This window comes from Humulus lupulus, chromosome 3 (genome assembly GCF_963169125.1).
Source record: "Humulus lupulus chromosome 3, drHumLupu1.1, whole genome shotgun sequence".
Taxonomy (NCBI): domain Eukaryota; kingdom Viridiplantae; phylum Streptophyta; class Magnoliopsida; order Rosales; family Cannabaceae; genus Humulus; species Humulus lupulus.
In genome coordinates, this window is record NC_084795.1 from 173,213,282 (window position 1) to 173,240,081 (window position 26,800).

Sequence of the window (26,800 nt, forward strand, 5' to 3'; positions counted from 1 at the left end):
GAAGGATTTCCTTTCCTACTTGTGAGAAGAGTTTTGTTTGCCAAGCGTGTAATCATGTCCACATCTTGTCTTTTATTGTTTTGAAGAGCACTTTCATATTCTCTCCTCCCATCATAGGTAAACTCGGGTATGTTTCAATGTTATTGGTCATTTACATGTTAAGGGAGGAAACATATAGTGCTCGAACTTCCTTAGGGGTATTTGGGGAGAAGAATAGGAGGGACTTATTGAAGTTGATCATCTGTAACAAAAACAAAGGAATTTTAAGTTCATATCATCTCAATCCTCTATTATAATTGTTCAAAGGTGGCCTTATATAATTATCGTTTAAAGTTTACGTCATACCTGTCCTGAGCATTCTGAATAGAGGAAAAAATTTGTTCAATTGTTGTAAATGATCTTTCAAAAGCCGGCACAATAAGTAGGCTATCGTTTGCGAAGAAAAGACGACTGATGGGAGGTGCATTCTTAGCTATTTTTAAACCTAGAATATCTATTTTCCTTTCTGCCAAAAAGCCTTCTGCACAGATTAGGAACAAATAGGATGAGAGTGGATCTCCTTGTCGTAGGCCTCATCTAGGACTCACTTCTCCGTAAACATGTCAATTTATTTAAAACGAATATCAAACTGAAGAGACACATTTCATTATCTTAAAAACCCATTGTTGCTTGAAACCCAACTGTAACGCCCTACTTCCTTAGAGCCGTTACTAAGTGAGTTTTTAAGACAAAACAGTGTGCAATGAACTCGCTAACCGAGGTTTTTAAACAAAAGTGTGACTAATTAAAAGTTAAGGCTGTAATCTTAGAAAAAAATGCGTCGTTTCAATAAAACTTCTAGTATTAAACATTTGGGATCCCAAAATAAGGTTTGAAAACTATTTACATCTCAAAATAAGTTTACAATTGATCAGTTATAAAATTATAGATTATTACAGCCATTTTCGAATAAACCCCCAACCAAAGCAGTCGGGTAGGCCAAACACGTACGCTTCGCTTCATGCTCTCCGTACTCATGGTTGGTTGACTCAGTCATTGCCCTTACCTGCAACACAGAGCACCCGTGAGCCGAAGCCCAGCAAGAAAACCCAAATAATACATAGCATATGCAATTCATATAGCTGGCATAATTCACTGATAAATAGGAAAAACCATCATAATAAACAAGCACGGCCATGCCGCCCCAGAGGCCTTACCAAAGCCTGGGGTTTCGGTTCTCACCGCGAGGATAACTCATGTATCCCTTGGGTCCCACCCTGAATATAAGCATCCCATGTGCTGAGTGTTACTTTCGGCCCCGCTGCCGCACCCGGCCTACGCCGCTCTCGGACCTTGCCGTTCATTTCAGTATAATCACACATATAGTACATTCGAAATAATCATTCACACACATCATGATTCATTTAAGGTTAAACATTTGCACATAATACAATCTGGGGCCATGCCCTGCAATCACACAGTGGGGCCATGCCCTATTCTCGGGTGTTACGGTTTTCTTACCTGTATTCCGAGCCTCCTGATGCACTCAAGCCGCGAGCACGGTCCTCTAGCACGAGCCTCTCCAATAGCCTAGTCACAACACACATAAAACATCCTTTAATACTAATCAATTCATAACCACTTCCCGGGACCAATCCCGCACTCTCGGGACCTCTAATTCCCTAAAACAATACACCGGAACCATCCCCCGAGTCCCCGGGCAAAAGCCCTAAAAAACCAGAATTTTGCCTGCCAAAATGGCCTAGGGCCGCGGCGCCCAGCGACCTACCCCTCTCCTGATGCAACCTCGCGCCGCGGCGCCCAAGAACAGGGCCGCGGCGCTCATACGCGAACCCAGATTTCTGGGTTTTCCCATGCGTTTTTCCCGAGCCTCAACCTCTCCAAATCACCCCAAACAAATACCTCAACCCCAAAATCAAATCAAAACCTCAAATGGACCATCTAAACACCCATAGATACTAGAATCAAGACCAAAACACCATCACACCCAAAGATCCACCCATTGATTCCTAATTTCAGCAACTCCACCCAAAACTTTAAAAACATAACTCAAACTTTATATTTCTCAAATCAAAACAGAAACCAAGTCTTAAGTGTATATAAAATCCTTACCTTGAATGAAGAATTCACCGAAAAGCCTCCTTGATCTCCTCCTAAACTCCCACTTCAGCCCATTTTTCTCTTCTTCTTCTTCTTCTCATTGCCCTAACTTTCCTTCTCTTTATTTTTAACAAAGCCATCAAATAAACCAAATGCCCAAACCGTGTACCCTATAATCCCAGCTGAAACTTGTCTAAACCCCTTGCCAAATGACCATGCTACCCCTCCAAATGATCCTTTCCCAACTAAGTCCTCAAGGGTACTCTAGTCCTTTCACTAATATTTCATTTCTACCATTTTCTATCTAGAACTTGTTACTCTCAGCAGTAACTAATGGTTACCCAGGTTACTAAATCTCCAATAACCATTACCCGCTAAATCTCAACTTAACCATAAAATTCCCAAGGTACCCCTAGGCTCCTCCCGAGCCGGGTATAAAATCCCGTTGTGACTTTTGAGTAAACTAGCTCTCTAGGACCGTCTCGGCACGTGCATCACAATAATAACACCACACTCACGTGGTACAATTCACAGAATACAATTATCACATATATGCCCTCAGCGGCTAAAATTACAATTATGCCCTTCTAACACGATCCGGGCCTACATGCATACTAATATACATAGTCATGCATCTCAGATAAACAAATAGTCATATAACATGCTTTAAATCATAATCATGCATTTAACTCATCAAAGTCACACATAAATCCCATCATGCCCTCCTGGCACGCTAATCAAGGCCCTTAAGCCTTATTAGCGATTTTGGGTCGTTACAACTATCCCCTCCTCATAAAAATTTCGTCCTCGAAATTTATCCAAACACATCAGTCAGTAAACCCGCAACTCTGACCATAATTTCCAAGGCCCACCGCCTTTACTTTACTTTTCAACAACACTCTCACAAGAGTAACAATCTTGCCCCTCAAGATTTCATCTAATAGCCATACTCTCGATAGCTTCTTGTTTACACCGCAACCCTGCAAAAACCTCAGGGTCTGCCTCGATTACAATGACCAATTCGTCGTCTTATTCCTGATTCCAGAGATACTCAAAATTCGTCACCTCTACTAGGTGGGATCAATTGGCAGGCCTCGCTGGCCTAACCCTTGGTAAAACTTCAGAATTTTATGCTGAAATAAGAGTCAAAACTCTCCCTTCTTTCTCCGAACACCTTACAGATCCTCGTCTGTTATAACGCAGAGATGCAACTCTCTCTCTTCCCGGAACTTTATTTCCTCATAACTTAGCAATTTACCAGCTCTTTATCCTTTCAAATAGGCAAACACTCCTGCCTTAAGAAGTTTCAACGACCTTCTTGGCTTTCTCTCTGAACTAAAGCCAAACTGTAGTATTCATCATCTTTCACCTCTTACCAAGCCCTATGTCGTGTTACATTAGCAAGACACCAGCAACCGCCACCACGACTAACTTACCAGGGATTACACTTCCCTTAATACCTCAAGCATTCGCCTACTCAACGCTTAATTCTTTAAGATCCTTGATAAACTTTCAGACTGCCATTCCACTTGCAATCAACTGATAATTCCAGGTTCCCACTCTGTTCTTTTCGTCCTCCAAATCCATTCCAACAATTTAAAATACTATGGGGTCTCAATTCCGTATCATCGACGTTTTACCCTGAAACCAGTTCACTTGATCCGACAACATGAACTCACTCAACTGAGTTAAAACTTTTCACGTCCAAACAATTCACTCAAGGTCTATTGTGGTCTATCCCCATGACACACCACCACATCACCTAACCCCCTCAGGGTCCAAAGGAAAGCACTAGATTCTATCACCCGCTCGACCCTCCTGGTACGACGTACCCAAGGAGGTGGAATGATATCCATTCAGAATTCTCATTCCTAAACCGAATCCAATTGGATCCTTCATCCATTCCTGGTATCCTAACTTGTACCACCTGAGCAGGGTCCTTCCCTGTTTCAACTCAAACCAACACTTTGAATTCCATAGCTCAGTGACACCCACCAGCTAACCATTACTTACTAACATCATGCCGATCTCAGTCGTTGCCTTGTCCTCCATTACAGCCTATAGCGTTATTCCTTGACTGATACACGCCTCCCATTAAATTTCCCTCGCTCAATCGAGGATTTCAAACACTGATCATTTGTCAGCTACTTTTCACCACCTCTGTGTCACAACGCTATCTTTCTTATTAATACCCGACACCCAAGTACCTTATGCCATGCACGACAGTCGACTTAACGTTCTAAGTGCATCAACCATGATCCATTCAGTCATCTCCCGCAAGGTTCAATCCACCCTCGCGTCAATTGCGCCTGGGCGTGCACAATCCGTGATGCACTCCCACAATTCCATACCCTCATCATAGATCAGATCCTTTATGTACTCACTCTTTACTTAACCGTAACACACACATTCCAGCATCGCCAAATACCAATTAATTCTTACCTTGTCTTCTGAATTTCTTTCTGATTTGACGCCATTCAGTCCGTCTAACCTCAAGTTTTACTGTTCTCCTCATCTCTGATGTAGTTGTCTCCGGAGGTGCTTATGCAATAGGTGACGCGCTTACCAGTCCTGAGATGCTTTCTGTTCTTCAAATGTTCTTCATTAGCTTATTGCGGCTTCAGATCGATTCCTCTCTTACCTGTCCTTTCTTCTTGTAGCTCTAAACTGAGTACTCCTGACGACACCCAAACTAACACTCCGTAGAACCTTACCTGAGACTCCGCCTTCTGGATACAAACGTCTTCCGCATAATCATTGCTCACCATTTCCGTCTGGGAGTAATCCACATGTACTGCTCGTGAGCTTGAAGGGGACTTGTCCATACCGTTCATGCATTCTCTGCCTAAAGAACTCGCCTGTGCTGCTGTAGCTTGAACCATTCCAGAATCTTTGTTACCAACTCCTTACACCCTACCCGGTGCAAACTAGACAATTTCTCGAAATGTCTCTGTCCTTGGTTTCCAGCTGGTAATAACCAGGTCGTAGATCAACTCTTGGAGACATCGTCCCCACTGGTACCCAACATTGTACTTTTCGTTCTAACCCGACGATGCTAACGATCCCTGCAGTATAACACACTGGCTATACCAGGCTCAGATTCCTTTAATTGCTTCGATAGACTTTCTGTCGGCCAAAACCGTCTTTTACAACATTCCTTATACCAATCCTATCTATAGCCTGACCTTGAAGTATCCCCTAAATCTTTCTTTGCATACCCACATAGCTTTCCCACTGGTCAACTCTGTTCCACTCAGTCTCATTCACATACTCCAGATGATATCCTCAACAATCCATGATTATTTCTTAATTGATCAGCTCGCTCACTGCGACTCATGCTAAAGCTTCCTTAAGACAACCCTTGTCGTTATTACTATGAACTTCTTGATCACTTGCATCCCAATTCACCTGCCATAGGTTTCAAATTCCTTCTCAATAAGTATTACTATCATCAACCTCTCGAATAGCACCTTCGAGGCAACCTCTCAATGTCCATCTCCCCCCTCGGAACATCCTCAACACCAAGTTCTTCCAGTTCGCTACATGCCCAAAGCATAAGCTCGTCAGTTAAATACTCATCCTTGAGGACTCAGCCTCGAACTTTGAATGTATCGCTGCATTCTAGTTCTCCGTTTCCCGTACCATGGGAAACCAATCCTAACTTCTCGAGTCATTTTACGTAGAAATCATGCCCTCACCTGACCTCCTCTCAGGTGGCATCCTCATCTTCATATGCATACCAAATAATCTACTGGTTCCTGTCGCCATCTCGATAACTACCTTTACAATCAGGCTCCTTTCAAATCTCAAATTAGGTGCCCAAGCACTGTCTGGGGTCCTTCTACCTCATAAATCGAGAATCCTTCCTTGCGGCATTCTAACAATAAAAGTACCACCTTATCGGCCAGACCTTTTCCCCTTTATGGCAAAACCAGAAGCCACAGAACTATCCGGGGTTCTATCAACTTGACTATCACAATTCTCTCTTTACTAACTCCATCAAAGGAAGCACTGCCCTTGCGGCTCTAGCACTCATGCTCTATACATCAACCATCAGTTCCTCAAACAATATGGCCCTCTCCGCCATCCACATGCAGACAAAAAACTCCTTCCTCAGAGCAGCCCAAATGCCTTAGACTATTCCAGATCTCATGTCCTTAAATGGGTCGCCATCAATTCCAGATATATCCATCAGTATAAATTCCCGAAATGAATCACCCAACTCACCAAACACATTGATTTACACTGTTGCTACCCCCAACAGTCCAAACCAAACTTATAAGCCCACCAGCTCCACGGTTCATACCATGTCTTTATAACCTCTTCTAACCAATCCTCAACTGAGTTCTTTTCAGCCCATTAAGCCAGTACCTCAACCCGAGTACCATTTCCAGGCATCTCTCTTCCTCAACATTTAACGCAACCCTCTAACAGGATCTCTCATCCTCTTAACCAAGGGTGGAATTAACTCTGCCCGTCTATTGATAAATTCCTTGTCAATCCGAACTCTCCTCAAAACCCGAGGATAACACCCTTTAAGCCTCTCGTTAATACCCTTATCTGTCCATACCTCACAGTAAACCAACACTGGTAACCTTACTGTTAGAACATCCAAATCAGCTATTTCCCCCCAGAGAAATCCGTTGTTCTTCTATCCCATCTCAACTAACAAACTCCACAGCCTACTCACACACTAGTGACTCACTGCTGCTGCTTTCAGGGATAACTGGAGATCTCAACTCCAACTTATATCTAGAATCCCCTTTTCAACACAATATCAGGTCCCCAAACCCTTCTAGGAACCAACAACTCGAGTTCATCTGTCAAAACTGACCAAACTCCTGAACTCTGTGGTTCATACCCTGAACCAAACCACAACTAAATCCAAATATCCACATGTATAATGCACACACAAGCATATATAGGCCAAATCCACAATGATATACATTTAGCTACCAGATTTAACATCACTAAGTATACCCAGGTCTCAACATGCTTCACACAAGCAAATAAACGGATATTACATACGAGTTCAATTTAAACAATCAACCACATAAACTCAATATGCGAACCATTATGCCAATATTCATCCATATGCATAATAGTATTATTCAGCATGCATCAATCTCAACATGCAATAATCAAGGGCCCAGCCCAACATCATCTCATGCATATGCCATTTCATTCCTCATGCTCCATATAAATAAGCAAGCAAACAGGGCATTCAAACATATATTTAGACATGTCAATCATTCATACCAACCAACCCTGAGTCGAGCTTGTCACTGACAGCGAGCGTACATGTTCGGTCGATCTCCAGAACCAATAAACCTTGGCTCGCTCTGATACCAAGTTGTAACGCCCTACTTCCTTAGAGCCGTTACTAAGTGAGTTTTTAAGACAAAACAGTGTGCAATGAACTCGCTAACCGAGGTTTTTAAACAAAAGTGTGACTAATTAAAAGTTAAGGCTGTAATCTTAGAAAAAAATGTGTCGTTTCAATAAAACTTCTAGTATTAAACATTTGGGATCCCAAAATAAGGTTTGAAAACTATTTACATCTCAAAATAAGTTTACAATTGATCAGTTATAAAATCATAGATTATTACAGCAATTTTCGAATAAACCCCCAACCAAAGCAGTCGGGCAGGCCAAACACGTACGCGTCGCTTCACGCTCTCCGTACTCATGGTTGGTTGACTCAGTCATTGCCCTTACCTGCAACACAGAGCACCCGTGAGCCGAAGCCCAGCAAGAAAACCCAAATAATACATAGCATATGCAATTCATATAGCTGGCATAATTCACTGATAAATAGGAAAAACCATCATAATAAACAAGCACGGCCATGCCGCCCCAGAGGCCTTACCAAAGCCTGGGGTTTCGGTTCTCACCGCGAGGATAACTCATGTATCCCTTGGGTCCCACCCTGAATATAAGCATCCCATGTGCTGAGTGTTACTTTCGGCCCCGCTGCCGCACCCGGCCTACGCCGCTCTCGGCCCTTGCCGTTCATTTCAGTATAATCACACATGTAGTACATTCGAAATAATCATTCACACACATCATGATTCATTTAAGGTTAAACATTTGCACATAATACAATCTGGGGCCATGCCCTATTCTCGGGTGTTACAGTTTTCTTACCTGTATTCCGAGCCTCCTGATGCACTCAAGCCGCGAGCACGGTCCTCTAGCACGAGCCTCTCCAATAGCCTAGTCACAACACACATAAAACATCCTTTAATACTAATCAATTCATAACCACTTCCCGGGACCAATCCCGCACTCTCGGGACCTCTAATTCCCTAAAACAATACACTGGAACCATCCCCCGAGTCCCCGGGCAAAAGCCCTAAAAAACCAGATTTTTGCCTGCCAAAATGGCCTAGGGCCGCGGCACTCCCCTCAAGGGCCGCGGCGCCCAGCGACCTACCCCTCTCCTGATGCAACCTCGCGCCGCGACGCCCAAGAACAGGGCCGCGGCGCTCATACGCGAACCCAGATTTCTGGGTTTTCCCATGCGTTTTTCCCGAGCCTCAACCTCTCCAAATCACCCCAAACAAATACCTCAACCCCAAAATCAAATCAAAACCTCAAATGGACCATCTAAACACCCATAGATACTAGAATCAAGACCAAAACACCATCACACCCAAAGATCCACCCATTGATTCCTAATTTCAGCAACTCCACCCAAAACTTTAAAAACATAACTCAAACTTTATATTTCTCAAATCAAAACAGAAACCAAGTCTTAAGTGTATATAAAATCCTTACCTTGAATGAAGAATTCACCGAAAAGCCTCCTTGATCTCCTCCTAAACTCCCACTTCAGCTCATTTTTCTCTTCTTCTTCTTCTTCTTCTCATTGCCCTAACTTTCCTTCTCTTTATTTTTAACAAAGCCATCAAATAAAACAAATGCCCAAACCGTGTACCCTATAATCCCAGCTGAAACTTGTCTAAACCCCTTGCCAAATGACCATGCTACCCCTCCAAATGATCCTTTCCCAACTAAGTCCTTAAGGGTACTCTAGTCCTTTCACTAATATTTCATTTCTACCATTTTCTATCTAGAACTTGTTACTCTCAGCAGTAACTAATGGTTACCCAGGTTACTAAATCTCCAATAACCATTACCCGCTAAATCTCAACTTAACCATAAAATTCCCAAGGTACCCCTAGGCTCCTCCCGAGCCGGGTATAAAAGCCCGTTGTGACTTTTGAGTAAACTAGCTCTCTAGGACCGTCTCGGCACGTGCATCACAATAATAACACCACACTCACGTGGTACAATTCACAGAATACAATTATCACATATATGCTCTCAGCGGCTAAAATTACAATTATGCCCTTCTAACACGATCCGGGCCTACATGCATACTAATATACATAGTCATACATATCAGATAAACAAATAGTCATATAATATGCTTTAAATCATAATCATGCATTTAACTCATCAAAGTCACACATAAATCCCATCATGCCCTCCTGGCACGCTAATCAAGGCCCTTAAGCCTTATTAGCAATTTTGGGTCGTTATACCAACTTTAGTAACATTTTTTTAATGAAAATCCATTCTACTCTATAATATGCTTTACTCTATAATATGCTTTACTCATATCCACTTTCATTGTTGCATAACATTTCCACTTTTTTGGCATCGTAGGCTATCGTAGGCTATGTAAGCATTCATATGCTATCAACACATTGTCTCTTATGAGTTTTCCAAGAACGAAAGCATTTTGAGTGCCATTTATAATTGTTGGTAGAAAAAGTTTTAGTATGTATATTAAGACCTTTGAAATAATCTTGTATAAGACATTGCATAAACTTATTGGCCTGAATTCGCTGACAGACACCGATTCCTTAACTTTTGGAATAAGAGTGACAAGTGTAGAGTTTATTAAGGTCAGATCTACCTTTTCATTCAGACAATCCAATACAGCTTTTGGAACTAGGGGTCCCACATGCCCCAATGTTGTTGATAGAACATATCATTCATTCAATCAGGGCCTGGACTTTTATCGGCACACATAGAAAGCACAACCTCTTTTATTTCCTTTAAACAGAAAGGTGTTGCTAATGATAGGTTCATTTCTTCTGTCACCATCGGTCGGACTGCCATAAGTAATTCATAAATTTTTTCTATTGGGGGAGATATGGATGTAAATAAATCCTCATAAAACCTTATAATAATTTCACTCAGATCATTCCCATTCGAACACAATTTATTGTCTTCATGTAATATACCTGCAGTATAAGTTTGCCATTAACATACCTTCTCTCGAAACTATTCCAACCAGTTGTTTAACTAAATCCTCCTTAAAACATGCGTTATGTATGGTTATTAACTATGAATTTATAGAATAATATGTATAGCTACTGTTCTTTTGTTGGAATAACATGCAAGATCAAAGACTTATGTTACAATAATCTACCATGTTAATTGTTCAAATATAGACTATGGCCTTTCCAAAAGATATACCTATATATGTGTATATGTATATTACTTATTTACTTAAGTTATATATTTATCATCATTCAGTTGTTTTTGACCCTCCAAACTCAACCTTTGCCAGAAACCAAAGTTTAATTTCACAAGTCTGCCTTTTTACATCACTACACTTTTCAAGATTTTCAATAAAATTTGAAAATATTATGATCCTTACAAGTTTTTAATTTGAAGGTTAAGAAATCTCATAATGAATTTATAATGTCCACAAAATTAATATTTGTACCTTTGATATTATTATTTTTGTGTCTTGTTTTTGCTTGTTGATGAAATAACTTTGTATTCTGATCCCCAGCTTGTAGCCATAGAATTCTGGATCTTTGTTTCCAGTACACTTCTTCTTTGAGTAGCAAATCATTTAGCTTTTGTTCTAGATATCTAAGTTGCACCGGGTTAGAGAGTTGGTCTTGTTTATGGTGGAGGTGTACAATTTTTTGGTGAGTCTCCTTAGCGTCTCTAGACAAAGTACCAAATTTGGATTGATGCCAAGAAGAAAGATTGGTGGAGCACAATTGCATATTGTTGATGGTTGAGATTAGAGGAGATGAGGATGATGAAATCCAACTAGTTTCAATGATGTCTTTGCATTCAGGTTCCTTCACCCACATATTCTCAAATATGAAATGAGATCATTTCCTATTATTTGGGGGAAAAAATCCTGAAGTATCTTGTAGAGATAAGTAAAGAGATCTGTGGTCTAACTGGTAGAAATGTAGATGCAATAAGGAATTGTTTGGGAAAAGCTCCAACCATTTCTCATTTATCATTGCCTAGTCTAGTCTTTCTTTGATAAAACCATCAATTGTCCTCTTGTAGTATAATGGTTTTACAGCACACACTTCCACTGTATTGCGAAAAGCCTCGCTCTGTGACACTCTCCTCATGTTTCCCCTTGTCTTTATCATTTTGACTTAGTATTTCATTAAAATTCCCCATAACAAGCCATGGTCCTCCTGTTATTATCCTCAAATGTTCAGTAAATCCCAGGTATAATGCCTATTAGGGGTGTTTGTATTTCCATAGAAGCGACAGAGATGCCAAGCCATAGATTGATTGTCAAAACTTATAAAACAACTAATGTAGTTTGACATTGATGTTACATTTGAGATGACCACATTCTTCTTCCATAAAAGCATAAGACCCCCACTCAATCCACTTCTTAGGACTTCGAATCCATTAGTAAAACAAAGAAGTTTACAGATGGAATCTATTTTACCTTCCGCTAGTTTAGTTTCCATGAGGAAAAGTAGATAGATATGGTTTATGATTTTTCACAAGAAACTTTGTTTGTCTTAAAGCTTCTTCTCCATTGAGTCCCCTCACATTCTAGCTCACAATAGTCATTGAATTTGCTTATCCACTCAGAGATAACTAGAGGGTACTAGTTTGCGAAAACTTTTGTCTCATAATAAGAAGCACCACCTTATGCAGCGCAAAAATTAAATAATTTGAATTATAGGTAATTATTGATAACTTAATAGTACTATAGGAAAAGTTATATTGCAAATGTAACTATGAAAGTACCTATCAGCACAATGTTTCAAATGATTGATGATTTGTGACAAGCATGTACTTTTTATGCTAAACTAAAGAGTAACATAAAGTACTAATTGAAAAAGCAAGAAAATGAAATGTACTAATTAGCATAGTAATAGAATGAAATATATCTAAGTTATCTAACTAATATATCAGTCAATGTGCATTTTACCTTCCAAGGACAAACTTATGGAACCTTCCTCTAGGAGCTAGTTTCTTTACTTTCTCATTATTATATCAGTGAAAATCAATCCAGCATTGGCAAGTACATTAATGATTAATGTTATATCATATTTGAAGCTTAAAGACTAGGAAAAATACTCACATTTCAAGTACTCAGTAACTTCATCAATGAATCATTAATGGGAAGAATGTGCACACGTTTTCATACTTTACATATGCACACTGTTGCACAGAACAAACATCTACAAGCCAGACTCTTACATTGTTCCTAACAATTGTAATAATTATTTAATTGATTTCCAAAAATTCAAAAGAGATTTTATAGAAAAGATTTCATCTTTTATTATCCATGCATTTATTTTGTCAAATTCAAATCTTGCCTACATACAATTATCATAGCAATAATTCTCTATGTGATCTGCATAATATTATTGATAATTTATTTTGTTTGATATTGAATATAATCTTATGAATATTTTTAAATTGTGATTACTTGCAATATACCCTTACTCCCTCATAATTACCTATTTAAGAATTTTTCTAATATGATGTGTTTTTAATAATGAATAATGAATCAGAAATTTTAATAATAAAGATGGAGCCAAAAAAACAGAACAATAATGAAATTAAAAATAAATTTTATCCATTATTTATGTTAATTTTATATACTACAATATCTTAAATAAAGTTGATACCCTTTAATCTTTGTATTTCATTTGTTTATTTTGCGAGATTATATATATTTTTTTTGGAAGATAAGAAAATTTCCATTAGTCAATAATTCGAACATAGTCCATATATGAAGATATTGCTCATAGAGCATGAGAAACAATAATAGGCTTATACCAAGCTGTTTACAATAAAAAAAAAAAAAAAAAAGAAGAAAACCTAATAGCTACCTCAACTAAAGGTTCAATCTGCTGCTAGCTATCAAGTATTAAAAGAGTAAAGGTTCAATAAGCTGCTAGCTATCAAGTATTAAAAGAATGTGGGTAAACTAAGTTTCCAAATCAAACGAGCATATGACAAATTTAACCTCCTAATGGCAATCAGCAAAAGTCGAGAAAACAAGCTTATTATTTAAACAAGAAATATGGCTACATAGCAACAACGCTCATAAAATTCGACTCAAGAGAACGGAACTCCACAAGGCATAGGGTCAATAAGGATAGAGATCGAGGAATCTCTCGAATCGAAAAGCAAAAGGAAACAAGATTGAGATCCTGCAAACGCAATCTGAGCGACTTGATGAGACACCAACCACCAATAAGACCCAAAGTTATCCTCCCACTATACAAACTAATTCCCCCACTAAACTAGTAGGGCAGTGGAAAAATTCCATGGAAATGAAACAAAAGACAATAAAAAAAAATAAAACATAAAAATTAGAACATAAACAAAGAGAACCCACAATGAAATATGAACCCAACCTAAGCCTGAAATCCCTTGCTCTTCCGGCGCCAACCACCATCTAAGCACCACCGTTCCCACCGATGCAGACCCGATGTCCCCATTGTCCCCACCGTCCATGCACCCATCGACACGCCACCATCACTAACAATGTAGATCTGACCTGCCGACGAGGAAACGACAGCCCACACGTCACCGACGAGGGAGCCATAGCCCAAGGCAAGGAACTTGGAAGCACCAGAGCCACACCGGAGAAATCACCAGGAGAAAAGAAAGCAATAGGAACTCAAGGTAGGAGAAGAGAAAGCACCAGGGAAGACGGGGATGGACTCGACCTTGGGAGAAGCCGGAGTGTTCCTAGGGACACCTCCCGACCAAAGCCACACCCAACCCCAAGGGAGGGATGGTGAGCCCTGGTTGGAGGCGCTAAGAATGGTGGCAGCTGTTTATAGCGATAGGGAGAATACGAAATATTTAGGTTTTCAGTCAAAAAGGTCAAGAGATTGTATTTGAATGTACATACTGTAATATATTAAAATGATTAATTCGCAGAACTATAATTCTATCGAATATATTTCCATTTTAAATCTAGATTTATCTATATATTTATCAGGTTTGTTTTCTTGTAGGGCTAATATCAGTTTTTACCAAATATATAGTCAACTCACTAGAATATAAGTACCATTTACAAACTTATGATAATGTTAGAGATACTTCTAATAATATTAGAGATACACAACTAATTTAAACCTAGTATTGCTATCTTTTAATTTAAAGCATGGTGATTTTTGAGAATAACTAAGAACAATTAAAATATTAATTAGAATAATGAAATAACTTAAAAATTGGTGAACTTTATACTCTATATTTACAAAATTAGGAAAAACTTTAAGACATATTATGCAACTTTTTCTTCGTTACTATTTCTTCTAGCACTTGTTGTCTATATACATTTTAATTATGCAACCACATGTATACAAGGTTGTTCTTTCCCGTTATATGTAGTGATGATTGACGGTGAAAATAAATTTATTTGTTTATTTTTGACCTATCCTTTTACTATCAGATTAGGAAAATTGGTAGATATGTGTTTAGATTTAATTTAAAAGTGAATTCTAACTCAAAATTGAACCAAGCTTATAATAGGAACTACGTTTTGAGATAATTATTATTTCTTAACTTTAATTTATCCTATGTGAATATTATATATAAAGTATGGAAGACCTATTTTTGACTTGAAAATTTTGCTTATTGTTTAATTAAAGCAGTTTATGAAAGCAATTTATATATAGGAGATTTGAAGAAAAATCACTCAGAAGAGATTGTTATTCAACCTAGCAATCTTTCTTATCTTATTTATATAGCTCTAGATTACAAGAAAGAAAATTGTTTTTAAACAAAATTAACAACCCAAACTAATTCTAAAACAGAAAACTAAGTACAACTAGGATTACTTAACAGAAAACTAACTATGGTTATCATCCCCCTCATATGAAAAGGGGTAGAAACCACTTTAAGTTTGGACTTAAGATACACAAAGCAATCCACAAAAAGAGATTTAGTAAGTACATCAACTACTTGATCTACAGAAGGTACATAGCGAACAGAGAGTTGTTTTGCAATAATCTGGTCCTTTACGAAATGTAGATCTATTTCAATATGTTTACATTGAGCATGAAACACTGGATTAGCAGCCAAAGCAGCAACACTCTGATTATCAACCCACAAGACAGGGCATTCATGCAATGAGACTTGCAACTCAGTTAGCATGGAAACTAGCATTTTTATTTCAGCAGCAACATTAGCCAAAGATCTAAATTCACTCTCTGTACTTGAACGAGCAACAACATGTTGTTTCTTAGCAGACCAAGAGATGAGATTGCCTCTTAAAAACATAGCATAACCACCCGTGGATCTCCTATCATCAGGGCAGCTAGCCCAATCTGCATCAGAGTATCCTTGTAAACTCATAAGAGAAGCTGGCTAGATGAGTAATCCCTCTAAAACAATCCCTTTTAAGTAGCACAGCAACCGCTTGCATGCTTCCCAGTGAACCACTATTGGAGCATGAATAAACTGACTTAGTTTATTGATGATGAATACAACATCTGGCCGCATGAGCATGAGATATTGTAGAGCACCCAAAGTGCTTCTATACAAGGTAATATCTTCAAAGGGAGCTCCATTAGTAAGTGACAGCTTGTGTGTGGAACTAGTAGGATTGGAACAATGTTTAGCACCTTCAAAATGAAGCTTGACAAGTAAGTCTATGATGTACTTTGTTTGAGACAAATACATACCTACTGATTTTCGATGAATCTCCACTCCAAGAAAATAATGAAGAGAGCCCAAGTCCTTTAAACAAAAGGAAGCATTCATATCAGCAACAAGCTTGGTAATAAGGTTTTTATTTGGGGCCGTAATGAGAATGTCGTCCACATATACAAGGAGAAGAACAAGCTGAGATCCCGAACCAAAAATAATGAGCGAAGAGTCCTATTTGGAGGCATGGAAACCCCACTGAAATAGAGTATGTTTGAGCTTGTCATTCCAAGCTCCAGGGACCTGTTTTAATCCATATAAAGCCTTGTGTAGCTTACATACATGACTAGGCTTGGATGAATCAATAAAACCATGGGGCTGCTGCATGTACACCACTTCAGTTAAGGTACCATTTAGGAAAGCATTACTTACATCTAGTTGCTTTACTTCCCAATTAGTTGAAACAACCAAGGTGAGAACTGTACGAACTGTGGCTAGTTTTACAACTGGACTAAATGTGTCTTCATAGTCAATTCCTGGTGCTTGTGAATATCCTTTGGCAACCAGTCTTGATTTAAACTTGTCCAAGGTCCCATTTGCTTTCAATTTAACTCGAAAAACCCATTTGTTACCAATGACATTCATATTTGAGTCATGAGGAACTAAAGTCCAAGTACCTTGTTTCATCAAAGCATTGTACTCATCTTTCATAGAGGCAAACTAGCGCGGTTCTTTGAGAGCTGTCCTTACAGAAGATGGTTCAGTTGGAAGTAAAGACTCTGAAAGAGGGTGATTTGTTGCAAGATAGGCCTTTGGTTTGTAGATGCCACTTTGGGATCGAGTTGTCATTGGATGAGCACGAGGTGGAGCTACAACTTGGTTTACATTATCAACGAGTGTCATAGGGGGAGCAGCGGATGACACAATAGTAGGTGGCAGACATGATGGAGCTTGAGTAGAATCTGAATTTGGTTGCATAGTAGCTGCATGAGGTATAGATGGTGTTGATGCATAGTGATTCTCAGTGTGCACACCAAAGTTGACACCAATAAGAGCATAATTAGTAGCTGGATATATTGGTGTTGTATGAAATTGAGCAGTAGGAAAATGAGAGGAGGTATAAGATTGTACCTGAGTAAGGTAGTGATGGTGAAAACTGAGTTTCATTGAACACCACATTCCGAGAAATAATAATTCTGCCAGCTGCATTCTCTCAAAAATACCCCTTATGCTGAAGAGAATAACCCAAGAAAATACATGGTTCAAATCTGTAGCCGAGTTTGTAATGATTATAAGGTCGTAAGTGAGGAAAGCACACACAACCAAAAGGTTTTAGGAATGTGTAATCAAGCTTTTTGCCAAATAAGCCCTCATAAGGACTAATATCAGCTAGCACTAGTGTAGGGAGACGATTGATGGTACAAACTGCACACTAAAAAGCATACCACCAATAAGTAAGATCAAGACCCGAGTGAGCAAGAAGAGTTAGACTTGTCTCGGTAATATGACAGTGTTTCCATTAAGCTCTCCCATTTTGTTCATGTGTGTGGGGACATGGATGCTGAAATTTTATGCCTTGATCCCCCAAGTAATGTTCAAAAACTCTATACTCCCCTTCCCAATCTGCTTGTATACTTTTGATTGGTAAACCAAATTTTTTCTCAACCAAACCATTAAACTGAATAAACACATCAAATGCTTGTGATTTAAGTGTTAAGGAAAAAATCCATGTAAATCGACTATAGTCATCTTCCAAATGAACATAGTAACCTTCTTTGGATGCAACATGAGCCGGACCCCAAAGATCCGTATGAATAAGTGCTAAAGACTGATTTACTCTACTACTAGACACTGGAAAAGGCAGTTTGTGGCTTTTGCCTTTTTGACAGGCATCACAGAATTTTAAGTGTTTTAATGAACTAGAATTAGGAATATGAGAGAGTATTTTACTTACAACTCTAGAAGATGGATGGTCATGTTTTGAGTGCCATATATTGACATCTTGATTGACAGTACATGAGTAAGCTTGTGGTACAGAATCAACACAAAAAGTATAAACATGTTCTTTATTGATAGAAGAATGATTACATTTGGAATTTGGTTTAACAGAACAACGAGTACAACTTGGAACAGTTAAAGGTAAACAAGAATCAGATGGAACAAAAAAGGCTGATGAAGACTTTGAATGTGTACCTAGATGACATTCCAGAGAAGTCCTTTGTGAACTTTGAGTATCCTCACCAAGCATATACAAAACATCCCTAACCTTCCGTTTTAGCAAGACTCTCCCCGATTGCTTGTCCTTAACAAAACAACAAGATTTATGAAATTCAAGAAAGACATCATTATCTTCAGTCAGCTTAGACACACTAACTAAATTTTTGGTAATAGTAGGAACTTTAAGGACAAATTTTAAACATGGGGGAGATGAAGAAGAGGAATGAAGTGTTGCTCTACCAATATGAGAAATCAAGAGCTTCTTACCATCACCAACAACGAGAGTTTCATTCCTAGTAAAAGGAACTGCAGAGTCCAAATGTTCCATCCCATATGCAACATTATTGGTGGCGCCTGTGTCTGCATCCAACACCCATCATCACCAAAGTTTGGGAGAGAAGAAGTGACATAAGCTTGAGGGTCGTATGCAATTTCTTGCTCAATGAGATACACACGTGGTTGAGTAGTGCCTGCCTTTGGAGTGATAAAGGTTTTATCAAACCTATAATGACAAACTGCAGCAGTGTGACCACTTTTCAAGTAGACTTGACAAAGAAGTTTAACAGAGATAGGAGGGCCTCGAGAAAATCCTCGACTAGTGTTTCTTGAAGCAGATTCATAGTTAGAACTTCGACCATAATTGTAAGTTGATCTGTAAGCAGCGAAGGGTCCATTTCTTGAAGGACCAAAAGTAATATTGGCATCCATCTTGTTGGAGAGATCAGACATAGTTTGATGACGTTCAAGAGGACTCTCATGAGCCATTAATAGTGCTTGAATCGATTCCAGAGTAAGAGAATCATCACGAGAGGTAATACCCGACACTACAGGATAAAACTCGGGACCAAGACCGTTGAGGAGTTGCAAGACCATATCTTTGTCATCAATACAACAATCGGCAATTGCTAAGCTGTCACAAATTGATTTAACTTTGCCAACATAATCAGAATTGGAAAGATTACCTTTCTAAATATTGCTTAGTTGACCCTTAAGGTGTAGGAGACGTGCTTTTGATTGACTTGAAAACTTCTGTTCAAGGGCACGCCAGACCGAGTAGTAGGTAGTATATGTAGCCACAGATCCAAGAATCCTTTCAGTCATTGAGGATCTGAGCCAAGACAACAGTAGTTGATGCTTCCGTTTCCATTGTGTATACGCAGGGTTAGGTTCACCATTAACCAATTTCTGAGTGGGAGAGACGTTGCTGAACAAGAGATCATCAAGATCGTGTCCAATCGCAGTGGGAACGTCCTGTTATTTCCAAGCAAGAAAATTTGTTTAATCCAGCTTGAGAGGGAGCAATGAAGTGAGAGAGTTGTAGAAAGGGTTCCATGCGTGAAGAGGCATGGGATTTGCGATAGAACCAGAGACCACCGTCAGAGAATTGTTCGCCGTCGCTGTCATCGTAGAAGGAGCAGGGGCTGATCGGACGAAGAAGGAGATGTAGAAGAAGCTATGGAGACGTAAGTCTAGGGCACTGATACCATAAAGCAGTTTATGAAAGAAATTTCTATTTAGGAGATTTGAAGAAAAATCACTCAGAAGAGATTACTATTCAACTTAGCAATCTTCTGAAAGAAAGAGATCTTATTTATACAGCTCTAGATTACAAAAAAGAAAACTGTTTTTAAACAAAATTTACAACCCAAACTAATTCTAAAACAGAAAACTAAGTACAGTTAGGAATACTTAAGAGAAAACTAACTATGGTTATCATTAATACATAACTATTCTACTATTAAATTTTGTGCATAAGACATATTATGGATATGAGTTGAAATTAATGAAACATTAATTGGAATACAAATTTATTCATGATAATAAGGACTATAAAACTTAAAATAGATCTGACTGATCTTTAGATTTGTTTAAACATAAGACCCCCTTAGAATTTTCACAAAACACAAATTAAAGACACTTTGAAAAAGAAACTCCTTAGGCTAGCTTTATTTTGTAATCTTGCAAACCTTTCTTCCAATCTTCTTCTTTCATGGTTTTGGTTGGCCCACATTTTCCTTCACGTTATTCCCACAATCCCATCCAAGATTTGCTAATTTCTTAAGAGAGATTTGCACATTAGAACCTTTGTGGGAGTTCTTATTTAGGATTAATGTATTTTTGTTGAGTCCATGCTCCGCTTCATTCTGCTCTTTGTCCTTTACATTTATCGTCAGAGTGTCCTTCGTAATTCTGGTATTGTTGAAAATTGGAGGTTGGTCTGTAAAAGAGTTCACCAAATGTAATTAGATAAGAAAATGATTTGTTAAAACTAAAAATCATTAATTTTGTTTGTCTAAAATATGACAGAATTAGTTAATTGAAAAATGATTAGATTAATGATACTTTTATGTAAGTGTCTAGTTTTCAATCTTTTGGTGGACGATCCTATAGTTGAAATTTTGGACTGCGATATGAAGACTTATTTTGTCAATATGATAAATAGTTGGAAACCACTCAATAATTGAATTATAAGTAACCAGTTACTAAAATCTCAAAGCATAACCAAAGAGTGTTTAATAAAACTAAAAACCAACAAATATAATAGGTTAAGTGACTAAAAAATACCCCTAAAGTAATTAAAAAATTAGTAACAATTACTAATATTTCTTGAAAAACAAAATAGTGTGTACCAAAGTAATTCTATCACAATGCGGCAACATTCTATACAATTCTAATGCAGTTTAATCATAATTTTACAATATTCTACATGATTATACCACAGTTAAACCACGATTCAACAATATTCTTAAATCGCTTAAGGTAATAAGATTTCAATAGTTGAATTATAAGTTACTAAAATCGCTTAATAAAGCTAAAAACCAACAAATAAATCAATAGGACAAGTAACTAGAAACACTCCTCAAGAAATTAAAAAATTAGTAATAGTTACTGTTATCCCTGTTTCCTCCCCGCACACGTGGCACGGTACACTAGGTCAATGAGCTATCCTGAAGGGATCCTAGGCCCAGACTGAGCCCAAGGGATAGGGAAGGAATGAATTCTGGTGGCCCAAATATCAGCAAGCCCAACATTATCCACTGGACATCCCCGCACCGAGGAAGCCAAGACCATGACTTGGGCACAGTTCGTCTTCCCGGATCCAGTATAAGGTGTCGTCCAGGGTGCGAATAAGGAGGGTGTTTCCAAGTCTACGAATGGACCGGGACGATAGCAGATGAACCCGAGCTCTGGTAAACGAATCAAGGTCCTGATAAATGGACCGGGACGTTGTTAAATGAACCCAGATTAGGCTTCCGGGTTGGGTATGATAGACTGTCCCCGACACTAACATCACCCTAGGAAACACAGAGTTTTGTCTCCTCAACTAACCTACAGAAAAGGTTACATACGGAATATCCACCATTATTCAGAATAGTACTGGCACTACTCTGACAGATCTTGTCCCAGGATCTCCTTAGAAGCCCACATAGACCAGACTGAAGTTGCGTACTATTGTCAGTCGTACAGCGTGGTTATGCTCGAGTCGGCCCACTGGGCGATGATTAATGTATTTTATTTGATAAAACCCTTTGTATTAAGCCTCCATTAGTGAACAAATCCTAATTACATCCGTATTGGGCATGGATTAGTCCGGCCCAAGTCCAGTGCATCCAACCGCTTATAAATAGGGCCAGTTGTGCACTGTGGAGAGGATCCGAGTTTTCTTTTGTAAGCACATACTCTGAAACTTACAAAAAACTCCATTGCTAAAGCTCTCTAAGCTCTAATACAATAGACTCGTGGACTAAGGCTCTTTAACGCCCCAACCACGTAAAAACCCTTGTGTGTTTTTCTTGAAATCCATTATTGTTGCTCTCTTATCTCTGATAATTCTAGTTTCTGAAAAAATCGGTAAACATTTTGGTGCTTTCATTGAGAGTCCAAAGAAAGCTTGAAAGAAATCCTGAATATCTGCAACAATTGTGAACACCAGATACACTGTGTTCGATCCTGCTCACCAACAACAGCAAGGCAATGGGGAGCCATTGCCCAATCAACTATTCCCTCAGGACCAACCCGAGGACACACCTTATCAAATGCCTTAGCCTGACGATCCTTAGAATTTTGAGGAGGGAGCAGACTAAGAGGAGGGTTATTATGAGGAAGACGAAGAAAATGAAGGGGGATACCAGGATCACGATGCTGAAGATCCTACTATCCCTGAAGAAGAGATGAATCTCGAACAGAAGGACCCAGAGGTGGTTAGACTGAAACAACAAGTCCTGGATCAAGAGGCTAGATGCAAGAATCCCTCCTAGCCCTTGAACCCTTCATTGCTGCCCAAGGACTAGCATCCAATCCTCCAACTGTTCCACCTCCAGGAACACAACCAGCGGCCTCACCAGTTAGGTTCGGCGCCCTTGAAAACACAAGGCCGATCCTTACTCCGGACCACAACCCAAAGACGTCCCATCAAACCCAACTCAAGAAAAAGGGAAAGCCAAGATGGCTGACCCTATGGGAAAAGCAAACCCCCGGAGAAAAACTCATCGTGTCCCGAAAACTGGGGCCGACCAAGGGCAGCTCCCTAGGAAAGACCGGATGCGTCCCGTCCCACGAGGGGATCATCCAATCGATCCGCAAAGGAAGCGCTCACAGGGTGCCAGGCCCCGAATTGTCCCTGGATAGACTGGACGGGAGAAACTTCTCCATCCCAGTGCCTCTGTGAACAAAGATCACAGAGGGCGCCCGCGCGTGGAAAAGCCAGAGGCCATCAGTTCGGGGGATGACACGTCTCGGATAGACTTGCATGATGGTTTCAATGCTCGGAAAGAACGGGCCCGAAAGTAAAAGATCTGCCCCTCTAAGGAATAACCTCAATGACAGGAGAAGGGAGATGGTCCCCCTGGATGACGAAATGGCCAATCAATTCATGGAACAGTTGGTCGCATTAAAGAAAGTCATGGACCGTCTGATCTGGAAACAAGAGGGAAGAGGTTCTAATTCCAAGGAGGAGGAGAAAGAACCATGCCCCAAACAAATTTTGGACGTGGTGCTACAAAAGGGGTTCAAAATGCCGAACCTGCCTGCCTACACCGGGAACACAGGCCCCAGGGGCCACTTGTCCCGCTACAATTGGCTGATGACCGTAGCCCACGTCTATGACAACGGCAAGTCCCTATGCTTCTCAATCACTCTGGATGGACCCACAGAGGAGTGGTGGAAGAGACTCAAGCCAGGATCAATCCAATCCTGGTCTGGATTACAATCGGAATTTCGCAAACAGTTTGTGGCCGCCATGAGAATGGACATGCAGATCAGTGCCCTAGCCAATATTAAACAGCTCCCCACGGAGACCCTGAGGGCCTACATTCAACGCTTCACGGAGGAAGCCTAAAAAGCCAAGGTGGATGACGAACAACGCCTGGTGGCTCTCCAGTCTGGGATCTGAGCTGGGTTCCCTCTCTAGGACGACATGCAATGCAGCAAGGCGGCCACCCTCGAAGAAATCATAAGGAGGGCACAAGGCTTTATCAACTGGGAGGAGGCCCAGATCCAAGCATTCGGGTGGTATCCGGCCCCCAACCAAGCGCCCAAACCTTTCCCGGATATGGGATGCAATACCCTACAAACCATTATCTGACACCCCTGGTGGCACTAGGATCAACTGGCACTCACGGAATGACCTTCTCCACCCTGATTGGCCACGATCCCAGTTCCTTGGGATATGCGCCAACACAATCCACCCCATTCTCCGGATACGGTATGACATCAGTCGGATACAGTGCCGCTCCCAGAGGAGGCCAGCCGTCCCCAATGGGGGGGACGGAGGCAAGCATGAACCCTTCCCGGGGAAAGAGATCGGAGAAAGGACAAAACTGATTCGAGCCCTCTAAGAAGGGCAAGAGGGGATACGAGCCCCAATACACAGAATACACCAACCTAGTGGACGCTAGGGAGAACATATACCTGGCCACAGGAAGTACGGTCCATTACTGGAAACCCACCCCCATGTTCAAAGATGGAAAGAACTCAAGGGACACCAGCAAAAGGTGTGCATACCACAAAGATGTGGGTCATACGACAGGAGTGTCGACAGCTGAAGAGCGAAATCGAAAATTTGATCAAGCTGGGGAATCTCCACCAATGGATCAGGATGTCAGTGTGAGTTTTGGGACTGCCAGCAGCTCCCGGACAACCCACGATCTCGAGTGCGCCTAGATCGTACAGACCTTCCCAGGGATGGTATGCTGCAGGCCCCTCAGGGGCCCCTATTGTGCAGGCACTCGGACTCGGAATGTCATTTCCCTTCAGAACTGTGCCCCCGCAGATAGATGGTCATGTGGCCACCATATCAGGAAGGCCACATCTGGGGGGACCATCCCGGAATGATCAGAAACGGTACCTCAGTGAACTCGACCACGACCACGAGGTATGCGTCTTGGTCCAAACCCCAGATCAACACCCAAAGTTGATGAGTTTACCCATCACTTTCACGGAAGAAGACCGCCCAGAACATCCACTTCACGCATCATGACCCTCTGGTCATTGATGCCCAAATCGCCAACAAAATGGTGTCCAGAGTATTGGTGGATGACGAAAGTTCCGTCAATGTGCTGTTCAAGTCGGCCTTCATTGTAATTGGCTTGACTGAGGCAGATCGGGCCTCATGCCCAACACTGATCTATGGCTTCAATGGGGATTCGATACTCCCAATGGGGAAGATCCAGCTGCCTGTAATGTTGGGGAACGAGATTCAAGGATCGTTTGTACCTTCGTAGTGGTGGACTACCCCACCGCTTACAATGTCATTTTCGGTCGGCCCGCACTGGCCGATTTTGGCGCCATCACCTCTATCCGCCACCTTTGTATGAAATTTCCCTGTGACAATGGAGGTGTGGGAACTGTCTGAGGAGATCAGAAGAGCACCCGGAAGTGTTATCACATCTCTGCCCAACCAATTTACATGGTCTGCGAAGAGCCTCTCGAAGAGGAAAACACTAATCCAATCCCTCCCCCTCCCTCGGTGCGGAGGATGGTTCGGGAAAAAAATGAATTGGATCCACGAATAGGAGTGGACTGGGCTCTAGAACCCATGGAAGAGATTGAGGAGGTGTGCATCAGTGACAAGGACCCAACCAAAGTGATCCAGGTCAGAAAGAACCTAAATCCGGAGGTCAGGGCTGCCATCGTCGCTCGAGTGAAAGAAAACCAGGACATCCTGGCCTGGTCTCATTCAGATATGACCGGGATTTATGGCAACGTCATATATCACGCCTTGAACATTGACGAGAGTGCAACTTTGATCCAGCAGAAGAGGAGACCTCTAGGGGCGGAGAGGGCCGAAGCCCTCAAATTAGAAGTTGAAAAGTTATCTTCGATCAACTTCATTTGGGAGGCCTTGTATCCTATTTGGCTGGCCAATCAGGTGTTGGTGCCAAAGCCAAACGAGACATGGAGAACTTGTGTCGACTTCACTGACCTTAACAAGGCCTGCCCCAAAGATTGTTTCCCCTTTCCCCAGATCGATCAGATGGTAGATGAAATGTCTGGGTATGAGATGTTGAGTTTTATGGACACCTTCTCCGACTATAACCAAATCTCAATGCACATAGCAGACCAAGAGCACACCAGCTTCCAGACAGACAAGGGTGTGTACTGCTACATTGTCATGTCCTTTGGGCTTAAGAACGTCGGAGCCACTTATCAGAGGCTTGTCAACAGAATGTTCCGGACCTAACTGGGAAGGAACATGGTGGTCTACATAGACGACAAGCTGGTCAAGTCTAAGACCTCTGAGGGACACGCTGATGATCTGGAAGAGGCGCTTACCATCATTTGGAAGTATGGGATTAAGCTGAACCCCAAGAAGTGCACCTTTGGTGTGGCATCCAGGAAGTTCCTGGGTTTCATAGTGAGCTCACGAGGGATAGAAGCCAACCCGGACAAGATCAGAGCATTGATCGAAATGCCCTCGCCACAGAAACACAAAGACATGCAAAGCCTAATGGGAAGAAAAGTGACCCTAAGTTGCTTCGTCTCAAAGTCTACAGACAAGCGCATCCCATATTTTAATATCCTTTGTGGAAGCCAAATGTTTGAATGGTCGACCAAATGTGAAGAGGCCTTCCAGAAGCTGAAGGAACATTTGGCCCGGGCACAAATTTTGGCAAAGCCAATAGATGGGGAGCCGATATACCTTTACTTGGCCGTGTTTGAACATGCCATCAGCGCCGCACAGGTTCGGGAGGAGGGAAAAGTCCAGCTCTCGATTTATTATGTGAGCAAAAGGTTATTGGGAGTGGAGTCCAGATACCAGTTGATTGAGAAATTAACATTTTGCTTACTGATTGCCTCCCAGAAGCTGAGGCCTTACTTTCAGGTCCACACCATAAAGGTACTGAAATCATCCCCTACAACAAGTGTTGCAGAAACCCGAGTCATTGGGAAGACTCCTGAAGTGGGCCATAGAATTTAGTCAATTCGACATTGTATAAGTCCCCATGATTTCAATCAAGGGACATGCCCTGGCCGACATCATCGTGGAGTGTGCCGGGATCACTGAAGATGAGGAGCCTGTCAACCCTGTCGCGCCTCTATGGAAGGTCTTCGTGGACGGAGCCTCAAATCA

The 26,800-nt window shown here is 40.9% G+C and overlaps 1 protein-coding gene across 3 annotated transcripts; it reads right to left on the minus strand.

The window, feature by feature from the left end:
• Positions 1-15,203: 15,203 nt before the first annotated feature.
• Positions 15,204-20,429, minus strand: LOC133823277 (uncharacterized). Of its 3 annotated transcripts, none has more exons than XM_062255943.1 (3): positions 18,496-20,406; positions 18,205-18,313; positions 15,204-17,279 (listed from the first exon to the last, which is right to left on the minus strand). In XM_062255943.1, exons 1-3 carry the CDS (start codon positions 19,099-19,101, stop codon positions 16,732-16,734), a joined length of 1,263 nt encoding a protein of 420 aa, XP_062111927.1. In that variant the 5' UTR covers positions 19,102-20,406; the 3' UTR covers positions 15,204-16,731. The 3 variants fall into 3 exon arrangements, with proteins under 3 accessions (XP_062111927.1, XP_062111928.1, XP_062111926.1); XM_062255944.1 differs by having other exon boundaries at positions 15,204-17,242; positions 18,496-20,402; XM_062255942.1 differs by lacking the exon at positions 15,204-17,279 and having other exon boundaries at positions 17,286-18,313; positions 18,496-20,429.
• Positions 20,430-26,800: the final 6,371 nt, after the last annotated feature.